The following is a 26361-nucleotide window of genomic DNA, read 5'->3' on the forward strand; positions in this document are numbered from 1 at the left end:
GGGCAGGCAAGTGAGCAGTAAGGGGCAATCAGGCAGGCAGGCAGAGGGGTTAGGGCGATCAGGCAGGCAGGCAGAAGGATTAGAGGTGATAAGGCAGGCAGGTGAGCAGTTAGGGGCAATCAGGCAGGCAGGCAAGGGGTTAGGGGAGATCAGGCAGGCAGGTGAGCAATTAGGAGCAATCAGGCAGGAAGGCAGAGTGGTTAGGAGCCAGCGGTACCGGATTGTGAGAGGGATGTCTGACTGACGGTTTAGGCCCAATCCCAGAGGTCCCGGATTGCAAGAGGGTGCAGGCCAGGCTGAAGTACCCCTCCTCCCTCTGTGCATGAATTCATGCACCAGGCCTCTAGTCTCCAAGTGTTTAGTGTTTCTTTCTATCTTTTTCTTTTTTTAAAAATAATATTTTATTGATTTTTTACAGAGAGGAAGAAAGAGGGATAAAGAGTTAAAAACATCAATGAGAGAAAAACATCAATCAGCTGCCTCCTGCACACCTCCTACTGGGAATGTGCCCGCAACCAAGGTACATGCCCTTGACCAGAATCGAACCTGGGACCTTTCAGTTTGCAGGGCGACGCTCTATCCACTTAGCCAAACCAGTTAGGGCTAGTGTTTCTTAAATTGTTCAAAAGTCTAAATTTCTGAACCTGAAAAGAAAAACTCTTCAAGATCTTGACCCATCTTCACTCCCCCAACCTTTCCTACTGCTTTTCCCAGAACAGTTGTTTTCCCTCTTTACATGGAAAGCTCAGCTTTACCTCTTCCTTCCTTCCTGCTATTTCCTTGGCATAGAATACTTCTTATTTTTTTTGGTTGAATGAGCCCCATTTTCCAATGAAACCTCTGGCTATTTCAGCTCTTATTATTTTTCATTATCCTCAACTTACTGTAGATCCTATTATACCAGTACTTGAGATCAAATTGTGTCCCTCTTCATGTAATCTTCCAATTAGTTCATGTCATGTGGTCTTCATTATCTACACTAATAAAAGAGAAAGATGCAAATTGACCGTACCTTCGTGATTCCCACCAGCCAATCAGGAGTGAGTATGCAAATTAACCTAACAAAGATGGTGGGTTAATTTGCATATGTAGGCACTGAGTGGCTGGGGGCATTCCACACTGCCCCAGCTGCCCCGGGCCTCTGGGCAGTGTGGGAAGGTGGAAGGGCGGCTCCGGGCAGAAGCAAAGGCAGAAATGCAGCTCCGGCCCGGAGTGAAGGTGGTGCCGGCAGCCAGGGGAAGGAAGGCCCATTCTTGCACGAATCTTTGTGCATCGGGCCTCTCTCTCTATATATAAAATGTATGGGGGTCAATTCATACATGTAGATATATTATTGGAAAGATGGAGACCTCATATTTTATTCCTTATATTTCTACTGAAACTCTTGGCAAAGTAGTAAGCACTGTGTGAGCCTTCTTAAACTCTAGGAGGAAGAAGAGGTCTTAAGAGGAATCTGGTTGATCAAGATAAAATCTGTCAAGTAAGAAAACTAACTTCATAAAATTCAAAGGAACTGCTTAGACTCACACTACGGTTACTGGATGATATTAAATTAGAATGCAGTTGTCATGACTCCAAGTTCAATATACTTTTCGGTGTACTACAATGTCAGCTAAACAATAATTGCAGTTTGAATATGAAATGCCAAGGCTTATTTTCGGCCCTAAAGCACCACATTTGAGATAGAAATAATTTGACCATCCATGGCAATGTCTTTAATTAAAAAGGACTGAGTCATTCATTTAAATAACACATAGATGTTTTTAAAGATGATAAATCCATATTCAAGAAACAAGAAGTGAAGGGAGATGGCAAACCTGAAACAACAGAATCTCTTAATACTTGAATTAGAAATTAAGTTGGGATAGTGGTGTCAGGGAAGAAAGACTACAAAACAACAGCATTATTCAGGTTCCGTGCAGGCAAGTAATAGCATGGCACAGTCCCAGCAAAGAAAGGATTCATTCCATTTAACCTACCTTTGCGAATCTTCTCATTAAGTGAGATAATGCTTCAGGGTTAGGGCATTCCAGTTTCTTAATAATCTCAAAGCTCTGATTAAGCTGAGCAAAGACATCAACCACGGAACAAGAGAAGAGGGCATGATCAGATGTCTGCTGAAACTGAGGGGAGAAGGTGAAACCATTCCATCAAACACATTAGCAGGACTGTGGAGACCGTCTTCATTGTTCCTCACAAACAATTGAATTTCCTGTATCATGGACCTTCATATCACGTACTTTCATTTTCTAGTAATAAAGTGCCTATCTGTTTTAAAATTATTCATCTCCTTTTCTGGAAGATGTAGTGAAACTAATATCATGGGGCAGGCTGCTATTAATTGGTCTCTCCATTTCTAAATTGGGGAACTGCTTTTTGTTTGTTTGTTTGTTTGTTTCTCATTCCCCATAAGTATTAGGATGATTTAGCAAGCAGACTGTGGTTCAAGACTTTTGAATTGCTTCAGAGGCACAGGGAGTGTATCTGCTCATAATTTTGGCATCCTAGAAAAGGTTATAGGACCACAGGGAATTTTGTACACGTCTCTTAAACTTGTAGATTCTGACCAACTCAATAAGAATCTTGGGGCAAAAGGTGATTGATTATTTTTTATTTAATTTTTATTTAAGCAATTTCCTAGGGTCCCGATCAGCCCTTTAAAATTGCTTTAAATTTATTTTGGTCACTCAAGGATTAAAATAAACGTTAATAAATAACAACAGCCTAACAATTCACATTAGCTTAAAGATGAATGATGTGACTGAATCTTGACAATAAATAATCTTAAAGTAATTGAAACTCACTCCATCTTTTTTGTCTCTTCCTAGTGCTCCATGAAGAAACTCCATTGACACATCTTCATTCTCATCTAGCCACTGCATGACAAAAGGTTCAAACCACCTAAAAAATTAATATTACAAACTATAAAAATGTCATTTACATTTAATCAGCAGTGAATGCTGCTCTTTTCTGACATGAGAGTAATTTAAGACCCCAAATCTCTTCTCATTTTCTTTTTCCAGTTCAGCTTCCTTTAGCTTTACTTCATTAAATACATCCCCCTCTCTTTTACCTTCAGTCTCTATCTCTTTCTATATCTCTTTCATTCTACAAAATAAATGCTCTTTATTCTTTGCTACATTGCTGTAATTTTATTTTGTGTCATTTTCCCTTCTATCTGAAGCATGGTTCCTAGTATACATTTTTAGTGAGAGCTGGTAATGGATTATTTCAGATTCTCAGTTAGGTCAGTGTCTTTATTTTGCTTTATTTTTGAAGGATATTTTTGATACTTGTAGAATTCTAAGTTGACTTTCTCCCTCTGGCACTTAAAATATATCAATGCATTATATTCTGGTTTTAGTCATTCTCATTGAACAGTCAGCCAAGAGTATAGTAGCTCTGATAAAGTGTTTTCCCTTTCTTGACCCCCAATACATTTAAAGGTTTTCTTCTTGGTTTTAAGCAGTTTTCTATGATGTACCTGTAGGTAGTTTCTTTGAATTTATCCTGCTTAGGATTTACAGGAATTTTTGAACTATGCTTTATGTTTTTAATTGGTTTTATAAATTTCATATCTAGTATCATTTAAAACATTGCTCTGGCATTATTTTCTCTCTCTTCTATTTTTTTTTTTTGGGGGGGTCCAATTTTTTGTGTATTAGACCTCTATAATTTTACTCACATACGCCTTGTACTAAACCACTAACAGCAAACCATTTCTTTATTGACTTGTCCACTAAAAGGACAAAGTTGGGCTAAATTCTTCTCCTCAAGGGACATATCAAATCATGTACATATCAAATCATGGCATGTGCCATAGTGTTACATGTTACCCTTCCTCCTGAAGCTGTACACACATTTTTATATCCCCAGTGCCTCACACATGACCTCAAACATTTTTGGTATTCAATGGAACTGGGTTACCCTTCCCTTCAAGGTTCAGTTAATGTGCAAACACTCTTGGAAGAGTAACACATTAAATCAGGCTCACCCCTCACATTTGCAAAGGCAGTAGCACAAGTGGAGGCCCACATGCCGTAGATCTAAATACTTATGATTTGCAAACTAAGCTAATAAACTGCTGTATAAATGTGTTGTGGCCCTGACCTAGTGGCTCAGTTGGTCATAGCATTGTCCCTGTACAGCTTTTTTTTTTCTTTATTTTTGAAGGATATTTTTGATACTTGTAGAATTCTAAGTTGTAACACATTAAATCAGGCTCACTCCTCACATTTGCAAAGGCAGTAGAGTTTGGCTCCCAGTCAGAGCACATAGCTAGGTTGTGGGTTCAACCCCCAGTCGGGGCACATATGGAACACAACCAATCCATGTTTTTCTCCCACAATTATGTTTCTCACTCTCTCGCTCTCTCCCTTCCTCTCTCTCTAAAAATCAATAAATATGTATTCTTGGGTGAGGATTAAAAACAAAAATGTGTTCTATGTTCTAACTCAACAAATAAACTTACAGCACTTTGCACAGTGCCTGGCATATGGAAGACCTCCCTTGATGGAATAAAATAGAATTCTGATAAATATCAGTGCATAGTATTACAAGTCTGATTGTGTGATTACAAATGTATTTGATAGAGATATGTTTATGAAAATGTTACCTGTTTAATAATGACTTCAATTTTAACTTCTAACACATTTTTCAGGTTGAATTAAAGAAAAACATCTGATTGTATAGCTCAATATACAAGGTTGGGCAAAAGTAGTGAGGACAAGAAACACAGTTTATTCTTGTATTATTGTTTATTAATTATTGTATTATTTTTCAGATGAACAACTGTAAACCTACTTTTGCTCCACCCTGTACAAGCACCCTCATTTTCCCAATTTTGAGTTCAAGCGCTTTCACAGAAATTAATCTCATCATGTGAGCCACATCCGGTCATGTATTTCTTTCTCTTTGAGTTTAATAGCCAAGTCAGATATACTTGAAAAATGCAACACAGTTCAATTAAATATGGTTCCAAAGACCTACGAATCATTTAATGTTAATGTTATAATAGACATGTCTGTATTCAGAAGACAACTACATGAACAGATTTTAGGGCTGCATAATTCAGGTATAATTATGTGAGACTTTGAATTGAGAACAAACTTGGGGTTGAAAATCACTACTTACAAGGAATATTCAGGAATGGCATCCTTGAAGGCAGGAAGTTCTCGCACATATTCATTATAAAACCATTTCACTTTGAAATGCAAATTCATATAATCGGTGCTCTTACATAACCGCTGCTTTTCATGTTCTAGAACAGATAAAATCAAACATTTAATAAAGTTTGGTTTGCCAACAATGCTGCTTTGTTCCAATCTATCTTTATTAGTAGTATTTTCAAAAGGAAGAAAATCAAGTATTTGGTATAAAGGCAAAGTGAATAGCTGAAGACAAACCTGAAATTTTACAAAATGTAAAAATCATATATCCTATGCCAATAGGTCAAGAAGTAATGAGAAATAATTCTAACCTGAAAAAGGTGAGAACTCTGACTTTTCTTTCTATTTATCTGCAAGCTCTCATATTTTTACTATTTTGGGCCCGATAAAAGTGCCAGAAAGCATTAAAACTCTAAGCATGAATAAAACATGATTAAACTGGGAGACATAATCCCCGATTAATACTGGATATGTGAATGAGTAGCTCACATTTCTGGCCTGGATATTTCACACTTAAAACACTAAGATAGTTGAAAAGGAGAGGGAATATATCTAACTTTTAAGCCAGATTATTTCTTCTTCATCTTTTAAGTTCAGCTAAAATTATTTTATACCCTGTGATCTTTTTGACATTTTTTGAGCAGATTTTCCTAATATGTGATGTTTTTTCTCTCTTGCTCAAAAAGTATAGCTTAAATCTATATTTTGATCTGGACATACAGTACTGGGGAATAGAGACAAATAATATTACTGAATATGTTTTTCTATTTTCCTCAGGCCCCCACTATTAATATCTTGGCCAATTGGGGCGTCAAGAGTAGATACAACCAAACCTAAAATATCCCTAACTATATTCAGGCTGAAAGTATCCTCTGAGAAGCTCTGGTCGAGGTCTGTAAATCTCTTTTAAGCTAAGGGCTTTGACTTACAGTAGAAACATCCTATACCAGTACTTTATATTCCAGGATAAAAATACTAATTGAAGAAATTATGTTGCTATAAACAAACTAGAGGCCTAGTGCACGAGATTCATGAACTTGAGAGAGTCTCAGCCCAGCCTGCACCCTCTCACAGCCTGGGAGCCCTCGGGGGATGTGTGACTGATGGCTTAGGCCCGCTTCTCACAGGGAACCTGCCTAAGCCAGCAGCTGGACATCCTTAGCGCTGCTGCAGAGGCGGGAGAGGCTCCCGCCATCGCTGTTGCACTTGCCAGCTGTCAGCCCGGCTTCTGGCTGAGCGGCGCTCCCCCTGTGGGTGCACACTGACCAGCAGGGGGCAGCTTCTGCATTGAGCGTCTGCCCCCTGGTGGTCAGTGTGCATCGTAGCTACCGGTTGTTCCGCCATTTGGTCGATTTGCACATTAGCCTTTTATTATATAGGATTGAGGACATTCTTGCCTCTCAAAACCTGACTATAGAGAGATTTAAATCCAAGTGATAAGCAAAAGAGGAAACAACCCCAAATAGAACATTTTCAAATTATCTAAACAATAATTAAAGACAATCTGTAGAACTAAGAGAGAGAACACGCATAGATAAATAAGAGTAATAAACTAATACTCTAGAACAAACTCCCCCCAAAAATTATGAACTGTGTGATATTTTGCTTCAACTCCCTTCAAATTAAATGCTACCTTTTCCCCTATCAATGTTGGCTCACCCCCATCTGATTTCTAGTGTCCTTTCACACCTTATGAGGAAACATTTATCTGATAAACTCACAGGTAAGAATTTAATGCAATACAACCCTGAAATCCAGATGAGGGAAGTCTCTTGCCCTGGAGCCCACACATTAAGAGTGTTCTCTATTTATCACAAATACACACTCAAAAATTAAATAGTTTCAGGCATCCTCTGTCACTTGGGATCCCATACCTGGTGCTGGTACAGAGCAAGTCAGACTCTAAACTTCTGGCCTTGTAACTAACACCACCTGCTCTTATGATTAATGCCCTCTAAGCCCAAGAGAAACACTTTGGACTGTATTTTGTTCTCTATCCTAAAAACAGAAAGTGACTGTGAACAAATGCAACCAGATCGCCATTGCTAACAACAGACACAGGTACTGCTTTGGAGCATGGGAAGGAATCGGAACCATGGGAGCATTTAAGTAAGAAAAGGCAAACTAACTCATCAGGCTCTTCCTCTGGATAGCATAAATACAATCAATTGTTGCATAACAAAGCATTATTTTCAAGTATTAACACCCATTTTCTTTGCTCTAATTCATGCATTCAAAGGCACTCATCCAGCAATGTGGCATGCTGCAAACAGGTATACATGCTGCCTGGAAACAGCTTTAAATATTAAATGATTCATATTACTCTCAAAGTTTGTATGTATATGTATAGTTTCAATATAACATACATGAAGCCTGGTATTAATTCTTTGCCAACTAGATGACTATTGAAGTGTTTGCTTGTTTTTGAAATTTGGATTAAAGAAATTTAGCTCATTACATTTTAACTTTATTCAAATAATTTATATAAGCTTGTATATGAATAATTACTTGCATTTGTCCTCATTTTAATAACTAATTTTAATATTTTAGAGGGCAATAGCTCTCTAAAAACTATTTATAAACTATACCTAAAAGCACATGGATGTAATTTAAATTTCTAATATTTGTATTTATAGTTTATTTTGAATTGCATCTTTTTATAAAATACATATTCAAATCATGTCCATTTTGAATACAATATCTTTTTTTTAATTCTTTAAATGTCAAGAATGTGCATAAATTGAGATTGGATGGAAAAAAATAAATGAACCTCAGGAAAAAGGCTGAAAATAGAAAAAAGTTCAATAACAGTGTTCTTACACTTTTTTTAAACAGAAAAAAAGAATAGAAAGGTTAAATTTCAACTGTTTTATTATAACAACATTAGTAATTTTGCTGAAATAAAGGTAAAATATATATATTTTTGAATATCACATTGATATGAAAGTAAGTTTATGTGTTGAAGTAGAACATTGAACACACTTTATATAACAGTTTATTAGCTTGATTTAGAAATCATAAGCATTTAGGTCTACGGCATGTGGGCCTTCACTGTGCTACTGCCTTTGCAAATGTTAGGAGTGAGCCTGACTTAATGTGTTACCTCTTTCAAGAGTGTTTGCACATTAACTGAATCCTGAAGGGAAGGGAACCCAGTTCCATCGAATACCAAAAATGTTTACTGAGCATGTATCTTGTGCCAGGTCATGTGTGAGGTACAGGGGATATAATAACGAAGGACTCATAGAGCTTCAGGAGAAAGGGTGACATGTGACAATATGGCATGTGCCATGTGCCACGATTTGATATGTACAAGAGACTAGTCTATTGAGGAGATGAATTGAGCCCAACTTTGTGCTTTTAATAAATGATTCAATAGAGAAATGATTTGATGTTAGTGGTTTAATGCACAAAGTAGAATTTGATTAAGAGGACAAATGTTACATAAAATAAGACTTCTAATTTATAAGAAATACTACTTAATATGTATGTGTTTCTTTGTGAAATGATATAACTGTGCTTTCAATTAAGACCTTGGGCTCTTTTCCCCTCTCTTCTTATGTTTTTACATGTTTTATTATTAGGTTTGAGTGAAGCTTAAATTCACGCTGTGCCTTAAAAGCAAAAGGTTCACCATCCTGGCCAGGTGGCTCAGTTGGTTGGAGGATTGCTCATACACCAAAAGCTTGCCGGTTTGATTCCCAGTCAGGGCACATCCCAGGTTTGGGGACATACAGGGGGCAACCAATCCATGTTTCTTTCTCTCTCTCTCTCTCTCTCTCTCTCTCTCTCTCTCTCTCTCTCTCTTTCTCTTTCTCTCTCTCTCTCCCCCTTCTTCTCTCTCTAAAATCCTATATAATAAAAGGCTAATATGCAAATAGACCAACAGGCGGAACAACCAGTCTCTATGACGTGTACTGGCCACCAGGGGGCAGACGCTCAATGCAGGAGCTGCCCCCTGGTGGTCAGTGTGCTCCCACAGGGTCGAGTGCTGCTCAGCCAGAAGCCAGGCTGACGGCTGGCGAGTGCAGCGGCAGTGGCGGGAGCCTCTCCCACCTCCGCGGCAGTGCTAAGGTTGTCCAACTGATGGCCTAGGCCCGCTCCCTGTGGGAGGCCAGTGTCAGAAGGGGACAAATATTGCACATGTGCGAGTCAACGTTTATTTTTAAATTGCCAGTGCATGTCATATGTACTGGCCAGTCTGTCATTCCATTGGTCAGTTAGCCTTTTATATATATAGATCCTCAGGTGAGGATAAAAAAAAAAAGAAGAAGAAGAAGAAAGAAAAGGCTCATCCATCTCTTCCCCTTGCAATGAAGTCACCTCTATACTTTAGAAAGCAGGTAAAAGGTAGCTCTGAGCAGTGTCCCAGTCAGTTTTACAGGCACAACCTTAAGTTTATTTGCTTAACCCACTTACAATTTACTTTTCCACTATTGTAGAATGTCTTTCCTTCCTCCTTATCTGGGCACCCTGCTTGGAACTTATAGACCTCCCCAAACCCATTCTCTAGGACTCTGCAAGCTCCCTACATCATCACAGTTCCAGAAAAGAAACACTGTATATGCCTAATGTTCTGTAGCCACACATTAGCCAGGCCACATCCCCTTTCCCCCCCAAATCCCGTCTATCCATTGTGGATTGATATGGGAAAGGAGAAAGGATACAGATTATTTTTTTTTAAAGAGGAAATATGGCCTGGCTGGCATGGCTCAGTGGTTGAGCATTGACCTATGAACCAGGAGGTCACAGTTTGATTCCAGGTCAGGACACATGTCTGGGTTGTGGGCTTGATCCCCAGTGTGGAGCATGCAGGAGGCAGCTGATTAAAGATTCTCTCTCATCATTGATGTTTCTGTCTCTCCCTCTCCCTTCCTCTCTGATATCAATAAAAATATATTTAATAAAAGAATTCTGGTTTTGCTATAATCTAGAGACCATCCATTCTAGTTCTTAAGAATATACCTGATATAATTTAAACTAGCAGGGTTTTACCCAGTTCCTTTGCTGAAAGAATAACTTGGAAGGATTACTAGTAGTTTCCTCCTTACAGAATTGCTTTCACACCCATAGCAATTGTTTCCTACCCTTTAAGTCATGTATCTCTCATGCATTGTCAACTGATATTTACTGCTCTCTGTAGGCAGAAACAGGAGACTAGTATCATCTGTTTTCATATTCTGTCAAGTAAACAGAAGAGTAATAGACATTTTTACATGCATTATGCACTTCAGCTGATACAGCCAGAGATGTTCAGTTTGTTTAGTTGGTGATGTAGGTTTGATCTTAGGGAAAATGAAAACAAAAATGGAAAGGGTATGCGACTGTATAATAAGGCCTGCCTGTAACGCTTGTCCTTAAGTAGCAAATATTCACTATAATCTAAACATTTTTCAGTAGCGGTTTGTAATCATCATGAACCCCAGGATTTGCAGCAGGTTAAACTGATTACCAAATCATGTCCTTTTTCTCCCGGGCACACAACCAGACTACATTTTCCAATCCTCCCTGCAATGGGTATATCCTATAACTGAATTTTGGGCCGAAGTAACATTGCCACTTCCAGTCATGCCCTAAAACAGCTCTTGTGAAATCCTCCCTATTTTCCCACATTTACTGGCCACATATAGAACTACAAAAGGGTACAAATCTGGGTCTTTGAGCCACTTCTCAGAGGAGCTCCCTAATCCGAAATGCAGTAACTCCCTTTTTCTCCACGATTTCACTTTGCATGATTTCACTTACCTGTGGTCTGAACATATTAAACAGAAAATCTCAGACATAAACAATTCACAAATTTTAAATTGCATGCAGTTTTTCTTAGTGTGATGATGTCTCACACTGCCCTATTCCATTCACCCTGAACAGGAATCATCCCTTTTGTCTACCATATTCACATGGTCTATACTCCCTGCCCACTAGTCACTAGAAATCGTCTCTGTTATCAGATCACTATCAGCGCTATCACATGTTTGCATTCAAGTAACCATTATTTTCCATACTAATACCCCCAAAGTGCAAGAGTAGTGATACTGGCAATTCAAATATTCTAAAGAGAAACCATAAAATGCTTCATCTGAGTAAAAATATATGTATGTTTAAGAAAAAAAAATCATAGTATGTACAGGGTTTGGCATTATTTTTGGTTTCAGAAACCTATCCCTAGGGGATAAGGGGAGACCACTGTGCATACTTCACTTGTACAAGTAAGAAATAAACAAAATGGTACTGTGTTAAATTGTATGGAGTTAGGCTACACGGGGTTAATTGTCTATTGTATCACAAAGATATTTTCAATTTATTAATTAACCTCCAATTTCCTCTTTCTAATTTACACACACACACACACACACACACACACACACATGTATTCAGGCTGTCCTCTTGCTTTGTGGTACTATATTAGCATAAGAACCTCTAGCAGACCTCACTGTGAATTAATCCATCATCACAGAGGAAATCAGTTAATCAAACCTGTTAAATTGATGTTAAGAAAATAGTACATAGGCTCTGAGAGAATAATAATCATAAAAGTAGAATATGTAGACATTGTAGATAGAATAATATCACTATTTATCTTCCTGTCAGCCTCGTTTCATACTTGTGCGCTCCCAGCTATATTCTCAGTAGTTATTATTATCACTTAAATGATTCTATAAAAAGAGCTATTACTGTTCCAAATCCATGTCTGTTTTTTTCATGTCCTGCTATATTCCTCCCATAATGTATAATTATATATTATGAGATATTTTAAATAAAGTATACCCTAACTATTGTCTATCAAATATCAATGTAAGAGGTTGTAATATCACATTCAGAAACATACTCTAAATTATCTTTAATTCTACCTAAATTATCTTCTGCTTAGTGGTAGACAACATTGACAAAATTGTATCTACTGGTATCTCATATGATAAGAATGACTCCTAGAATTTATTTAGCCATCAATCCTCCTGCATTTTTAATATTGGCAACAAAGATTTAACTAGCTAAATACATTTACTAACTACAACATTTAATTAGTTTTCCAAACAGCAGTATGATAAATTTGTACAAAATTTAATTTTTGAATTTCAATGAGAATTATGAATATTTTACTATCAGAATAAAAATGCTTTATTAAAGTTATACCAAAAAAAGCTTAGCAATTTAGAAAAATTTGCCTCTTTTGCTATAGATGGTATGAACCAGTATTTATTGAAAAGAATATATTGTCTTCTGAAAGTTAGTGTTTATGCATGGAGTTTTGTGTAAAATACAGAAATGTACAATTATGTATCAGTTACGGAATAGGAGTGGTATACTCCTAATCCATTCTTGTATCAAAAGCAAATTGGCTCTGCATTGATGAGTCTCTTTCTATTTTGTTCTTTAGTTTATTTTGTTCAGTAGATTCCATATATGAGTGAAATCATGTGGTACTTGTCTTTCTCTGACTGGTTTATTTCACTTAGCATAATACTCTTCAGGTCCATCCATGGTGTCTCTAAAGGTAAGATTTCCTTCTTTTTATAGCTGAGTAGTATTCCATTGTGTAAATGTACCACAGCTTTTTTATCTACTGATGGGCACTTGGATTTTAAACAGAGAACAGACTGACAGCTATCAGAGGGGAGGAGGTTTGGGTAGCTGGGTGAAAAAGGTGAAGGGATTAAGCAAAGGAAAAAAAAAGCCCATTGACACAGACAATAGTATGGTGATTACCAGAGTAAAAGAAGGGTAGGGATAGGTACAAATGAGTAAAGGGGAGATACATGGTAACGGGAGACTTGACTTGGGGTTTTGAACACACAATACAATGTACAGATGATGCATTATAGAGTTGTACTCTTGAAATCTATATAATTTTTTTAACCAATGCCACCTCATAAATTCAATAATTTTTTTTAAAAAACAGTGCACATCTGGCAGGTAGTAAGTGCTCAGTAAATTTTGATGATTGGGATGTAGGTAATGATAATGTTGGTCTACTTAGTCAAAGACAGAGTGTGTCTTTGAGGGGACAGGAAACTTCAAAACACAGGTCCTTTTAGAAAACAGTTATTCAATTTCACTTTTAATTAATCAGTTCTATAAAATATATGGATTGTCTATTATATACAAGAGTCTTTCTAGGCAGTATGTCTCCCAGGTGTTTAGAAGGGGGGATAAGACAACTTCATATATAATTCTAATACCATGTAGACATATTTTTTCTTTTCTTGACTAATTGCTCTGACTTGAACTTCTAATACTATGTTGATCCTGGAGAGCATTATGCTAACTGAAATAAGCCAGTTGGAGAGAGGTAAGTATCACATGATTTCACTCATTTGTGCAATATAATGAACAACATAAATGATGAATAAAAATAGATACAGAGACATACTCGTAGAAGCATTAAACACACTATCAAACTTCAGAGGGAAGGCAAGGTGGGGGGGGGTGGGCAGTAAGAGATCAACCAAAGGACTTGTATACATGCATATAAGCATAATCAATTGACACAGACAATATGGGGGTAAGGGACTGTGCTGAGAAGGGTGGGCTGGGAGAGATTAATGGAGGAAAATGAAGACATATGTAATACTTTCAACAATAAAGAACTAAAAGAAAAAATACTATGCTGAATACAAATGGTGATAGTGAGCATCCTTATCTTGTTCCTGATGTTAAATGAAAATCTTTCAGCTTTTCAAAACTGAGTTTGACCTTTGCTACTGTATATGGATTTTATTATGTTTAGGTACATTCCTTTTATACCTAGTTTCTTGAGGGTTTTTATCATGAAAGAATGTTGAATTTTATCAAATGCTTTTTATGCATCTATTGAGATAATCATGTGATTTTTATTCTTTATTCTGTTAATTTTGGTATATCTCATTAATTAATTTTTGTATGTTCAAACAATTTTGCATCCCTGGAATAAATCCCAGTTGATCATAGAAAAAAAGAAGCAAATTGGCTGCCAAAAATTATCAAAGTGTTGTTTTCTAGTTCTTAATTTGTGGCATCATTTTATTGCATAAACACTGTGCTGTCCTATAGTTAGTAGCATACAATTTTGTGGGACTATCTCAAACATCTGTCTAAATGTTTGACAGCTTGGAAGGTCTGGAAGAATCTATATATATAAAAGGCTAATATGCTAAGTGTCCTTCCCACTGTCCAACCAGTTGCTATGACACACACTGACCACCAAGGGGCAGACGCTCAACGCAGGAACTGCTGTGACTCACATTTGCCACTTACATAGAAACAGCAGCGTGGACCTGGCCGACAAAGCAACACTTGGCTTCCCCAAGTGGGACTCAGACCCCACCACCACCCCGAAGCGACAGCCCACCAAGTCTCAGCAAATGCTGCCGTGACCCCATGGCCAGCCTGGAAATGGTCGCTGTGGGTGCTGGGTAATAACATCACGTAGCAACGCCCAGCTTCCTCTCCCTAGCCACTAGCCTCCTTGAAGTTTCTTCAGGCCAGGAACACGACTTGTTCCACAGCCAGGTAGAAACATTTACACTGTAACCAAATGTCTGTGAAGCATTTTCCCATGCCTCATCTCATTTGATCCTCACAGAAGTCCTGGAGTAGGTAGATAGGAGACTCGGTGGAATCCTATTTTCTTTTCATTAGCTGGAAAATGGAGATTTAGAAAGCTTAGAAACTTGACCCAACTGAAAAGAAGTAAAATATGATGGATCTTGAAAATGACTTCAGGTTTTCTTACTGTGCAGAATATAGTCAAACACTGCTGCAGTTAAATCTTTTACCCTTTGTTCTCCCTGCGTGATCTACAATAATAATCTGCTTTGTGTTGATATTTACTGCTGTGTTGCTGACAATTACCTGAAAGAGAAGTTGGGGTGCTTCACTGGGCTGGAAAAAGTTTAGCTAAATCAGAAAGCAGGTCTAATTAAGCAAGTTTATCTATAATAATTAAAGGGTGATATGCTAATTAGACCAGGAGACCTTCTGGGAGATCTTCCGAACGTCCTTCCGGACAAAGCCATGACAGAGGTGGTTAGGGGTGATCCAGGCCAGTGGGGGTGGAGGGGCAGTTGGGTGAGATCAGGCTGGTGGGGGGACAGTTGGGGGTGATTAGGCTGGCAAGGGGGGGCAGTTGGGGGTGAGAAGGCTGGCAGACAGAGTGGTTAGGAGTGATGAGGCAGGCAGGCAGGTGAGCAGTTAGGTGCCAGTGGTCACGAATTGCGAGAGGGATGTCCGACTGCCAGTTTAGGCCCAATCCCAGATTGGAGAGGGTGCAGGCTGGGCTGAGGGACACCCCACCCCCATGCAGGAATTTCATGCACCAGATCACTAGTTCTATATAAAAGGCTAAGTTGACGCGTGCATACACAATACATATAAAGCTCTTGCTGGCGCCAATCACACGTGTGTGTTTTGATCTGCCATTGTCGATCGTGAATTTGGTTGACACTTCTATTATAGGGAAAGGACAAATAGCAATATTAAAATATTTCTTCTAATTAATTTCCTTTCAATGTGTACAAATTTGTGCACTGGGCCACTAGTATAAAATAAAAAGCCAGTAGTAGGGGCCCAATGCATTGAGGCTTTGTGAGATATTATGTGCTCACAAACCTAAAACCTCATTACCCAGAAGTTTTGGTTCTAAAAACAAATTGGATCAGACTTTTATAGATAACATGCACATATAAACATCTATTAAAGATAATCATAAATTCATATTAATAGTATATTGATGAGATCATGGTCTCTTTATACACTTAGAATGCTAAGCCATGTAACTAGAAGTAAAGAAAAAAGAATAACAGTTATCTTTTTCCATTTTAGAGCAGCTCTATAAAGGTCTTATAGTATCAGCACATCTTTAGAGTGAGAAATTACCTAAACTTCTGGCTGCCAAAGTAAGCTATGGTATTAACAAGGTATGAAGCTTAGAGAAATAAACATCTACACTAATAAAAGAGAAACATGCAAATTACCGTCACTCCACTACGCCCAACAGCCAATCAGATTAAGTATGCAAATTAACCTGAAAAGATGGCAGCAGCCCTGTCCCCAGCCGCTCTGGGCCTGTGGGAGTCAGAGAAGTCAGGCGCCAGTGCCTGAGGCTGGCTGCAGCCAGGGAGACCAAGAAGCCACCTGCCCCGTAATCCCAGGCCGCAGCCAGCCGCAGAAGCCGCCTGCCTCACGTCCACCTGCCCCAAGTCCTGGGGGAGATGGAGAAACCAGGCCCCAGCACCTGAGGCTGTCTGCAGCCGGGAGACAAAGAAGCCACCTGCCCTGTGATCCCAGGCTGCAGCCAGCAGCAGAAGCCTCACGTCCGCCTGCCCCACATCCTGGGGGAGAAGGAAAAACTGGGCCCCAGTGCCTGAGGCTGGGTGTGGCCCGGGAGATGAAGAAGCCACCTGCCCCATGATTCCAGGCCGCAGCCAGCTGGAGCCGGAGAAGCTGCCCACCTTCAGTCCAGGCACCAGCATCTGCGGCTGGCTACAGCCTGGTAGACGGAGAAGCCGCCCACCCCACGGTACCAGGCGCCAGCACTTGCGGCTGCAGCCCAGGCGAAGCCACCTGCCCACCATCCCCTGCAGCTGCATCCGGCCTGGGCGCCTATGGCTGACAAGAGGGAGGGAAGCCTGGATCCGGGTGCCTGTGGCCGGCTGGAGGAGGGAATCCTGGGTCCCGGATGCGGGGCCGAGGCAGAGGTGGTTAGGGGCAATCAAGCCAGCAGGGGAGCAGTTAGGGATAATCAGGCTGGCAGGCAGAAGCAGTTAGGGGCAATCAAGCAGGCAGGTGAGCAGTTAGGAGCCAGCAGTTCTGTATTGTGAGAGGGATGTCCAACTGCCGGTTATCCCATGAGGGGTCCCAGATTGGAGAGGGTGCAGGCTGGGCTGAGGGACACCCTTTCTCCACCATCCCCCATGCATGAATTTCATGCACTGGGCCACTAGTTTTGAAAATAAATGACTATGCATAACATGTTTGCAAAAAGTAACTTAGACCAATGTGAAACTTCAAGAAAGAAAAATGAGCAAACAAGAAAAAAGCCACTATCCACAATAGTACATTATTGTACACAACTTAGGAATTAATGACTCTAAAGGAACAAATATCATTAATTTTTTATAGGGTAAGAAAGAAGATGCTGAAGTTTCTTTCATGACACATTTCTGATAACTAAGTCTTAGCAAATCACTATTAAAAAAACCAAGCAAATTAATAAAATAATGCCTTATTCCATGACCACTGAAACTGATGCCAGAGAGTTTTACCCCGGAGAGGAGTAGCTGGGTAGCCCTACTCATTATTACAGCCAGTCTCTCAGCAGAATCCCAGGGTGAATTCAGGATCCCTGGATTCATTAAACCAGGGAGTACGGGGTCAGGCATACTTCATAGACACCATCTCTGATATATCTGCTTAGAATTCTGGCGGAGATCAATAACCCACAAATCTAGACACCAGTTTAGAGTAAGATCATTCTTTCTGTTGAAAACAAAACCTTTTGAACACTTTTCTATTTGTGAATAAAAATATTCATTAATAAATGAGCTGTATAATGCAATCATGCTTTTTGACTTCAAACTTTTCTTTGCCAAAATTAAACAGTACAACATGAAAATTTTCCTATAATCTATGACACCAACTCCTACATCTGTGAAGTATTTTGCAGCCAAGCAAAAAACTGGAACTACTCTCCCATAACACAAGGAAGAAAGTATATACCATCTCATGGTATGACTTGGAAGAATGCTGCATGACTTGTCTGAGCCATAGACCTTGGAAAATCAGAAAGCAGTATGAAGGCAGACCCACATAATCTGGTGTTAGGAAACTAGAGATGGATAATTATAAGGTAAAAAATGAGATGAAATGGGAAAGAGTGTTCAAAAAGATAGGGACAGCCAACTGTCTGGAACACAATGGTGAAATAGAGGCATCCAAAGAAGCTATTGTCATTAACTGACAACTATATAAAAAGGGTATTAAAAAAAGCAACAAAAAACAAGCTTCACTTACATTGTATTTTTTTATTTAAATATATTTTATTGATTTTTTACAGAGAGGAAGAGAGAGGGATAGAGAGTTAGAAACATCAATGAGAGAGAACATCGATCAGCTGCCTCTTACACACCCCCTACTGGGGATGTGCCCGAAACCAAGGTACATGCCCTTGACCGGAATCGAACCTGGGACCCCTGAGTCCGCAGGCTGACGCTCTATCCACTGAGCCAAACCGGTTTCGGCTTCACTTACATTGTATTTTTACCTGGAGTTCGATAGATGTACTGCAGGATATTTCTGTAAGAATTAGAACTAGGAACAAAAATGTGGATTTCCTTCATTTATACAACTTCTATTTATTGTTTATCTAATATGAACCAGCTACTATTCTATATACTGAGAGTACAGCATAGATGAAAACAGTGTATCCATCAACTTGGAATTTTTTTAAAATATATTTTTATTGATTTCAGAGAGGAAGGGAGAGGGAGAGATAGAAACATCAATGATGAGAGAGAACCATTGATTGGCTGCCTCCTGCACACCCACTTCTGGGGATGAGTCCGAAACCCCGGCATATGCCCTTGGCTGGAATCAAACCTGGGGCCCTTCAGTCCGGAGGCCCATGCTCTATCCACTGAGCCAAACCGGCTAGGGCAATCTTGGAATTTTTATTCAGTGAGGAGAGGCAAACAATACAAACAGTTTAATATAAAGTGAGGCAGTGGTAGGTGTTAAAGTGGAAAGTAGGAAAATTACGCAGAATAAGGAAGTAAATTAGCTCAGAGTGCCTTTTACAATAATAGGGCATTCGGGAAAGATCTCTAATGAGGTGACACAGAAGCAGAACTGAGTGAGCATTCCAGGGAGAAAATGCAGCAAGTAAAGTGGCTCTCAAGCAACACAGTGTGCTTAAGTTCAAACAGATGCAAGGAGGCCAGTGGGGCTAAAGCAGAGTCAGGGAGTGAAAGTGGTGAGAACCAACTTCAGAGGGAAGCCAAGGCCAGGTCACACAGGACTTTGTGGTCTCTGAGACAGACCACTCCCTGTAAGAGTTACAAATAACACTGGAGGATTTTGTAAAACATCACTTTGGTTGCTGTCTGGGAAAGAGATTGTAAGGATGCAAAAGTGAAAGCAAGAGTTGTTTATAGGAGACTATTGAGTAGAACAAACAATAGATGGAAGGGGAAGCTTGGACTTGAGCAGTAATAGTGATGATTGTCTTGGAAGTGAGGAGCCAGGGGGTCTAATCTTGGTTCTGTGTCTTAACATTACATAACCGTGCTTCTCATCTCTTCCCTTCCTTGGTAAACTCTCTAAGAACAGATATAACAATTTACTAAAATGTTTATTTCCCACACCACCTTGTCTGGTTAGAATCACAGATGGATAGAGGGAGGGATAGACAGGCAAAAATGTAAACAGCTCTTTTGCCATATCTGTTCCCTTATTTTCCTCACTCTTATTGAAAACAGAATGGTTCATCAATCATGCTGGTAGGGGACTTGTTCAACATTGGACTTGGTCTACACGTTTGCTGGTTTATAACTTCACATGGGGAAAAGTCACTGCTGTGTCTTAAAATATAAGTCTAATTTTCTGTATTAAAATAAAAGGCCCTGTCTATGTCAATAAAATTTTTATTAAGAATTGCCAATAAAATATAAACATAATTTTTCTTCCATATACACATAGCTCATATAAACTACTCTTAACCAGTTTCATGTATTTCTCAGAAGTACGTAGCTTTTATGGTAAAATCATTGTCTGTAACTTTTTCTTAAAAGACTCAAATCTTTATGGATTTCACATCTTATAATTTCCTGTATATTTTCTCATTACTTATTTAAATGTAACCTGTAGTTTAGATTCCTTTTGTAAGATAAAATTGATTTCTATCAATTATTTACAGCATACAAAAATAAAAGGTAGGGATTTTTCTTTGTGGTGGATATTAATGAAGCTATTTTTTTCTTCAGCTTCCTGAGTTGGCATCATTTCTTTATTACTTACAGAGGAAATGGAAACAATTGATATGTCATGAACAAAGGTGAAAAATGCTTTACTTAATTTATATTTTAGCTGGAAATGATTAAAAATCCTAAATATGTATTATTTTTAATTTTATTATTGGCAATAATATTTTTTTACTTTACTGATAATTTCTTTGGAATTATTCTTAAACATATGAAAATGCATATTTTCATTCATATTTAAAGAAATAAAAATGTGTTGAGATGGATTTTATCTATCAGATTAAAAATAGAAACTATACCTTTTGCTTTTTAGGGAACAATTGGCAACATATGTCAAAATTTTAAATGCCAAAACTTTTGGCAATTTTACTTCTAAGAATTCCACTTCTAAATATATTTGCACATGTAAACAAAAAGTATATGTCCAAAGCTATTTATCTTAGTAAAATACTAAAAGTAATCTATGTATTTATTGATATGGAAATAAATGTTTTATACATCCATTCTACTGAAAATAGAATTTACTCCAAAGAATGAGGTAGATTCTAAATGCGTTTATATAGTATGAGCTCCAAGTTATACTGTTAAGGATAATAGCAAGGTACATTGGAATATAGATAATATATTACTATTTGTGTGAAAAAGACAAATACATGTACATACATACATGCATATGCTTGGAACATTTTTGAAAATACACAATAAACTTAAAATAGTGGTCATATTTGGGGACAATGACTGAACAGGTATCCAAGAAAAACTTTATACATAAACTAGAGGCCTGGTGCATGAAAATGTATGCACTGGAAGGGGTGGGGTCCCTCAGCCTGGCATGCCCCCTCTCACAGTCCAGGAGCCCTCAGGGGCAGGAGGCAACCTGGTGATCAGGGGAAGGCAATGCCCCCATCACACCTCTGCTGCTGCCTCTGCCGGCAGTGCAAGCCTCAGCCGGCCCTGGTTACCTGAGCCTTGGGTAACCTTGGGTGGCTGGGCAGCCGCCATACAAGGCTTGCCTGCACCTTGGGCTAGCCCTGGGTAGCTGCCCTCAGAGGCTTGCCTGTGCCTTGGGCCGGCCCTGGGTGGCTGAGGGGCTGAGGGGACTGGGGGACTCCGGAGGCAGGTGCCCTGGTGGGGCTGAGGGGACTGGGTGCCACCATCTTGTGGCTGTGGTCGCTGCCATCTTTGAGGGCGTGACATTCAATTAGCATACTCCCTCCTTATTGGCTGTGGGCCCACCATCTTTGTGAGGGTGTGACCATCAATTAGCATAACCCCTCTTTATTAGATAGGATTTCTGTCCTAATTGTACATCTATTACATTTTCAAAAATGAATACCTTGTTTTAAAATACCAGAAATAGTAAAGAACAAAATAGAAAATTTAAGAAAACAAACCAGTAATTTGAAGAATAGCTTAACATTTTTCAGAATGTAGGGATAATTCTTAGAAAATTAGACAATAAATGACTGACATGGAAATCAGAGAGACTTCTACCACTGGATAGCAGATCCAACATAAGAGAAAAGTTAAACAAATGGAGCAGAACAATAAAAGGCACAATTAAATTATTTTGCGGTAGGGGGAGAGCAAAATAAGTATGAAGTTAAGGAATTCTCCACTAGTAAAAATACTCACATCTAAATACTAATGAATAGACACATTTGGCAAACTGTTTGAAGGCATAAAATAAGCAATTCTTACAGGGTTATAAACAGAAAAAAATCACACATACAATTACAATAGGGTGGCCTATGACTCTTGTATTCACTAGAAGCTGTGGGATAATGAAACAACATATACAGAGTCCTGAGAGGAAAATTTTCTGAGCACTGAAGAATTGTATATTCAGTCATATTTTTGACAGGAAGACAAAGTACACACAGCTGAACTTGCTGGCTCCAATAATAAATATGCAAAGATATCGAGGTATTGGTTCATTATTTTGTAACAGCATGTAGATAAAGGTTAAAAGCCATACATTTCTATCATGAATCACTATTTTTCATTATAGGAATAAATCTGTTTTGGGATATAAGGAGTTCCTATGTTAAAGCCTCTCTCTCCTCAGATTCAGAAATCTAATTAAATAGGAATTACACTTATTATAAAAGAATGAAACAGCCACTTATCTTTACCAAGAAAAAGGGTGAAAAAAGTGAAGGGATTAAACAAAGAAAAAAAAACAAAAAACAAAACACAGACACAGACAACAGTATGGTGATTGCCAGAGGGTCTTGGGAGTGGTGAACACACAATCTATATATACATAAAAGCTTAAGCAACAGGAATGACCAGAACAACTGGTTGCTATGATTCACACTGACCACCAGGGGACAGACACTCAATGCAGGAGCTGCTCCCTGGTGGTCAGTGTACTCCCATAGCCAACCTCCCATGGCCAGCCAACCTTCCCCAGTTCCTCCCCGCAGCTGGCCAGCCCCGACTGGCCCCAATGGGGGGCCAGTGGCCAACCTCCCATGGCCCTCCCCTCTCTGCTGGCCCGGCCCCAATGGGCCCCGATTGCTGGTCAGGCTGAGGGACCCCACCTGTGCATGAATTCATGCACTGGCCCTCCAGTACAATATACAGATGATGCAATATAGAGTTGTACATCAGAAACCTATATACTTTTATTAACCACTGTCATCCCAATAAGTTTAATTAAAAATAATATAATAAAACTAGAGGCCTGGTGCTCAAATTCGTGCATGGGTGGGGTCTGGATGGCCTGCCCAGAGCAGGGCCAATCAGGCCATGTTGGCTGGGAGGAGGGACTGCAGGCGATTGGCCGGTTGGCCCCGCCTCCTGGTGGAACTCCTGGTCGAGGGAACAATTTACATATTAGCCTTTTATTATATAGGATAACATTTTAAAAGGATGAAAATAAATAAACAAAGAAAAATATTGAATGGAAAAATCCTAAAGGTTATGTGGTTATCCCTGGATAATTCTTTTCCTCTATTAAATCTCTGAAATGGAAATTATAACTCTAAAATTGAAAAGTAAAACAATAAAGCTTTTGGAAGAAAACATGGGAGATTATTCCTCTATGTACTTGTATGTATTTTAATAAGAGTGATTTTTAATTTTTGTTTTGGAATATTCATTAAAAATATTAATTGAAAAAAATCAAACAATAAAGTACAAAGAAGAAATAAAGATTATCAAAAATTCCATGATTCACAGATATGATGTTAAACTATGACTGAATACCCTTCAAATAATACTCTCTGAATTTATCTACTTGTAAATATGTGTGAATACAATATGTGTAAATATTTTATGTTCTATAGCCCACTCTGTTTAATCAACATTTTTTTATGTCAATAAATAAGAATTACCTCATCATTTTAAATTAGATTTAGATCATCATTGTTTCTAAGAAACAATATTTTTGGGCATGCAGTTTTACATATGTTATTTTTCCTTAGATCTGTCTGGCTTTAGGATCTAAGCTTTCTTTTTATATCATACAACTTCCTTAAACATGGTTTGGCACACAGAAAAATGAATTTTAGAGAAATTATATCTCTAAAATTGAAAAGTAAAGCAATAAATCTTTTGAAAGAAAACAAGGGAGATTATTTTTATTGGGTATACAAGGATTATTTAAACAGGACAAAAACAGCACTAATAATAAAGTAAGTTATCAATAAATTATACTGTTATAATTAAGAACTTCTATTTATAGAAAGACATAAAGACAAAAGACAAAAAGCAAGCGATAGACTGGAAAAATATTTGCAATACAAATATTCAACAAAATGCTACAATGCATATCTATGATACATAAAGAATTTTAAAATATTAAGAAGACATCAGACAACTCAATAAAAAAAATGGGCAAAAGATAGAAAATGTAGTTTACAAAAGAAATCGAAATAGCCAGCAAGTGTATTTTAGTTAATTCATTATATACCTACTAAAATGGCTACAATGAAAAAGAGACAATACCAAGTTGGTGAAGATGTGGAGTAATTGGAAATTTTACTGTTGGTGGGAAAGGAATTGGTGTAATTGCTTTGGAAAACTATTTTGCAATATGTTCTATACTGAACATATGCATCCCTAGTAAGTCCACTCATTGAGAATATCTATGACAGATACATCTATGTATATTGACTGCAAGATGTGTATAAGGACATTCACAGAAGCACTATTTATAATAGCCTAAAAGCAGAAACTACCCAAATAAACCTCAAAAGTAAAATGAATAAATGTGTCATATTTGTGCATTGGCATACAATACAATAATGAGAATGAGCAAACTATAATATGATGTAACAATATGCATCAAATATTTTTGTGTAAAATAACAAAAATAATGTTGAGTGTGCAAAATAGAATACATCTTATAATTTGATTTGTATGAAGTTTCAGAACAGGCAAAACTATTGCATGGTGTTAAAAGTCAAAGCAGTGAGTAACTTTATTAGAGGGATTTAGGTAATGACTGGAAAAAGAGCATGGTAGGGACTTCTACAATTCTGTTAACAGATAAGTTCAGCATGTGAAAATTTAGCCAGCTGGACACCTATGATATGTGTGCTTTATATATGCTATCCTATATAATAAAAGCCCAGCAACCATAATGGCAGAATGACCAGAACAATCGCTTGACCAGTCACTATGAGGTGCACTGACCACCTCTGGGTCCCTTTCCCCAGCCGGCAGGCTCCCATCACCCAATGGCGAATGGGGACCCAGGGAGGGGGATTGGGGTGGCACTAGGCCAAGGCCCCTGCCCCACTGGTCACCCCACACACAAAGGGCGACCTGTGGTGGGGGTGGGGCCGGCAAGTGAGCAGAACAGCCAACCTCGGTCCCTCCCCCAGGCCTGCAGGCTCCAATCGCCCAATGGCAAACTGGGAACCTGGGTGGGTGGCAGCGAGGGGCAGGGCCGGCAGCCAGCAGCTGGGGAAGATGACCCTGGTCACAGGCTAGGCCTAGGGACCATACCTGTACACGAATTACGTGTGCCAGGCCCCTAGTTGTTCAATAAAATGTTGACTTAGTAAAAATTAACCTCGTCCCTTAAGCAATGGTCAGTGACTGACAGTCCTTCATGTACTTGAAGATTTATGACCATAAAATTACATGATGTTAACTACACTATGTCTAGACAAACACTTATCAAAACAGACTGTGTAAAAGACCTAAGAAGCTCCTTGGCATATTTCCCCTATTTAGAATTTACTATCAATAGAAATCCCACCTGAAAGGTGAAAATACTAGTAAAATACTTTGCATCTTTTAATTACATTTTAAATACTACCTTTATATAATCAATCTTCTCATATTCATTTATCTAACTTCTTCTTTGTGTTAGCTAATAAATTTTTCTCTTTAGCCAAAAGTTCAGACAAATAAACACTACCTTTAAATAATCAATCTTCCACTCATATTCATTTATCTGACTTTTTCTTTGTATTAGCTAATAAATTTTACTCTTTAAGTGAAAGTTCAGATAAACAGAATCAATATATACAGAGAACTAATTCAGGGCAGACTTTTAATCTTTTCTTTTTCCCTTCCTATTTACTCACACTACATTGTAATATAATTCGACTGAACAGTATTATTGTTTATTATGTGCAAGCCACCATTCTATATACTATAGGGATGCAAAAGAAGCCTAGGGCATGGTCCCCACATTTAAATAAAAGTATATAGAAAGACTAATCTGTTATATGGGTTAAAGGGTTACATTGGAGGAAAGACTGCAAAAAGCAAGGAAGCCAGAAGACATGGACTTCAGTCTAGGCTGTATCACTTACTGGCCTTGTCACTGTTGACAAGCCATTTTGTCCCTAGAAGGCTCAGTTTCCTCTTATATAAAATGAAACTGGAACTCCACCATCCTATCAGGTTTTTTTAGTGTTTTTTTTTTTTTTTTTGGGGGGGGGGGGGCGTGTAATCCAGTGAGGTAACATTATATAAATGTCAACATTGAAATATACTTTATAAATGACAGTAATAGTGAGTGTGGGTGTAACAGGAACCACCAGCTGAGGAGACTATTATAGTAACACTAGAGGCCTGATGCATGAAATTTGTGCATGGGTAGGATCCCTAGTCCTGGCCAGCAATCAGGTCCGATCTGTGGGGTGACCGGCAGGGTGATTGGGAGGTCCCTGCTGGCACCCACCTTGGCTGGCCAGAAGCCTGTGGGCTGGGGGCAGCTCCTGCATTGAGCATCTGCACCCTAGTGGTCAGTGCACATCATAGCAACCAGTTGTTCC

General features: G+C 38.6%; 1 protein-coding gene across 2 annotated transcripts in view; it reads right to left on the minus strand.

Moving 5' to 3' along the window:
* UNC13C (unc-13 homolog C) overlaps positions 1 to 26361 on the minus strand; it is a 515697-nt gene that overhangs the window by 106391 nt on the left and 382945 nt on the right. For both annotated transcript variants that reach the window (XM_008143163.3, XM_028147779.2), the window contains 3 exons: positions 5134 to 5260; positions 2805 to 2901; positions 1980 to 2123 (listed from right to left, as the gene is read on the minus strand). In XM_008143163.3, coding sequence (XP_008141385.2) covers positions 1980 to 2123; positions 2805 to 2901; positions 5134 to 5260 — 368 coding nt within the window. The remainder of the gene's footprint in view (positions 1 to 1979; positions 2124 to 2804; positions 2902 to 5133; positions 5261 to 26361) is intronic.

This window comes from Eptesicus fuscus, chromosome 5 (assembly GCF_027574615.1).
Source record: "Eptesicus fuscus isolate TK198812 chromosome 5, DD_ASM_mEF_20220401, whole genome shotgun sequence".
Lineage (NCBI taxonomy): Eukaryota > Metazoa > Chordata > Mammalia > Chiroptera > Vespertilionidae > Eptesicus > Eptesicus fuscus.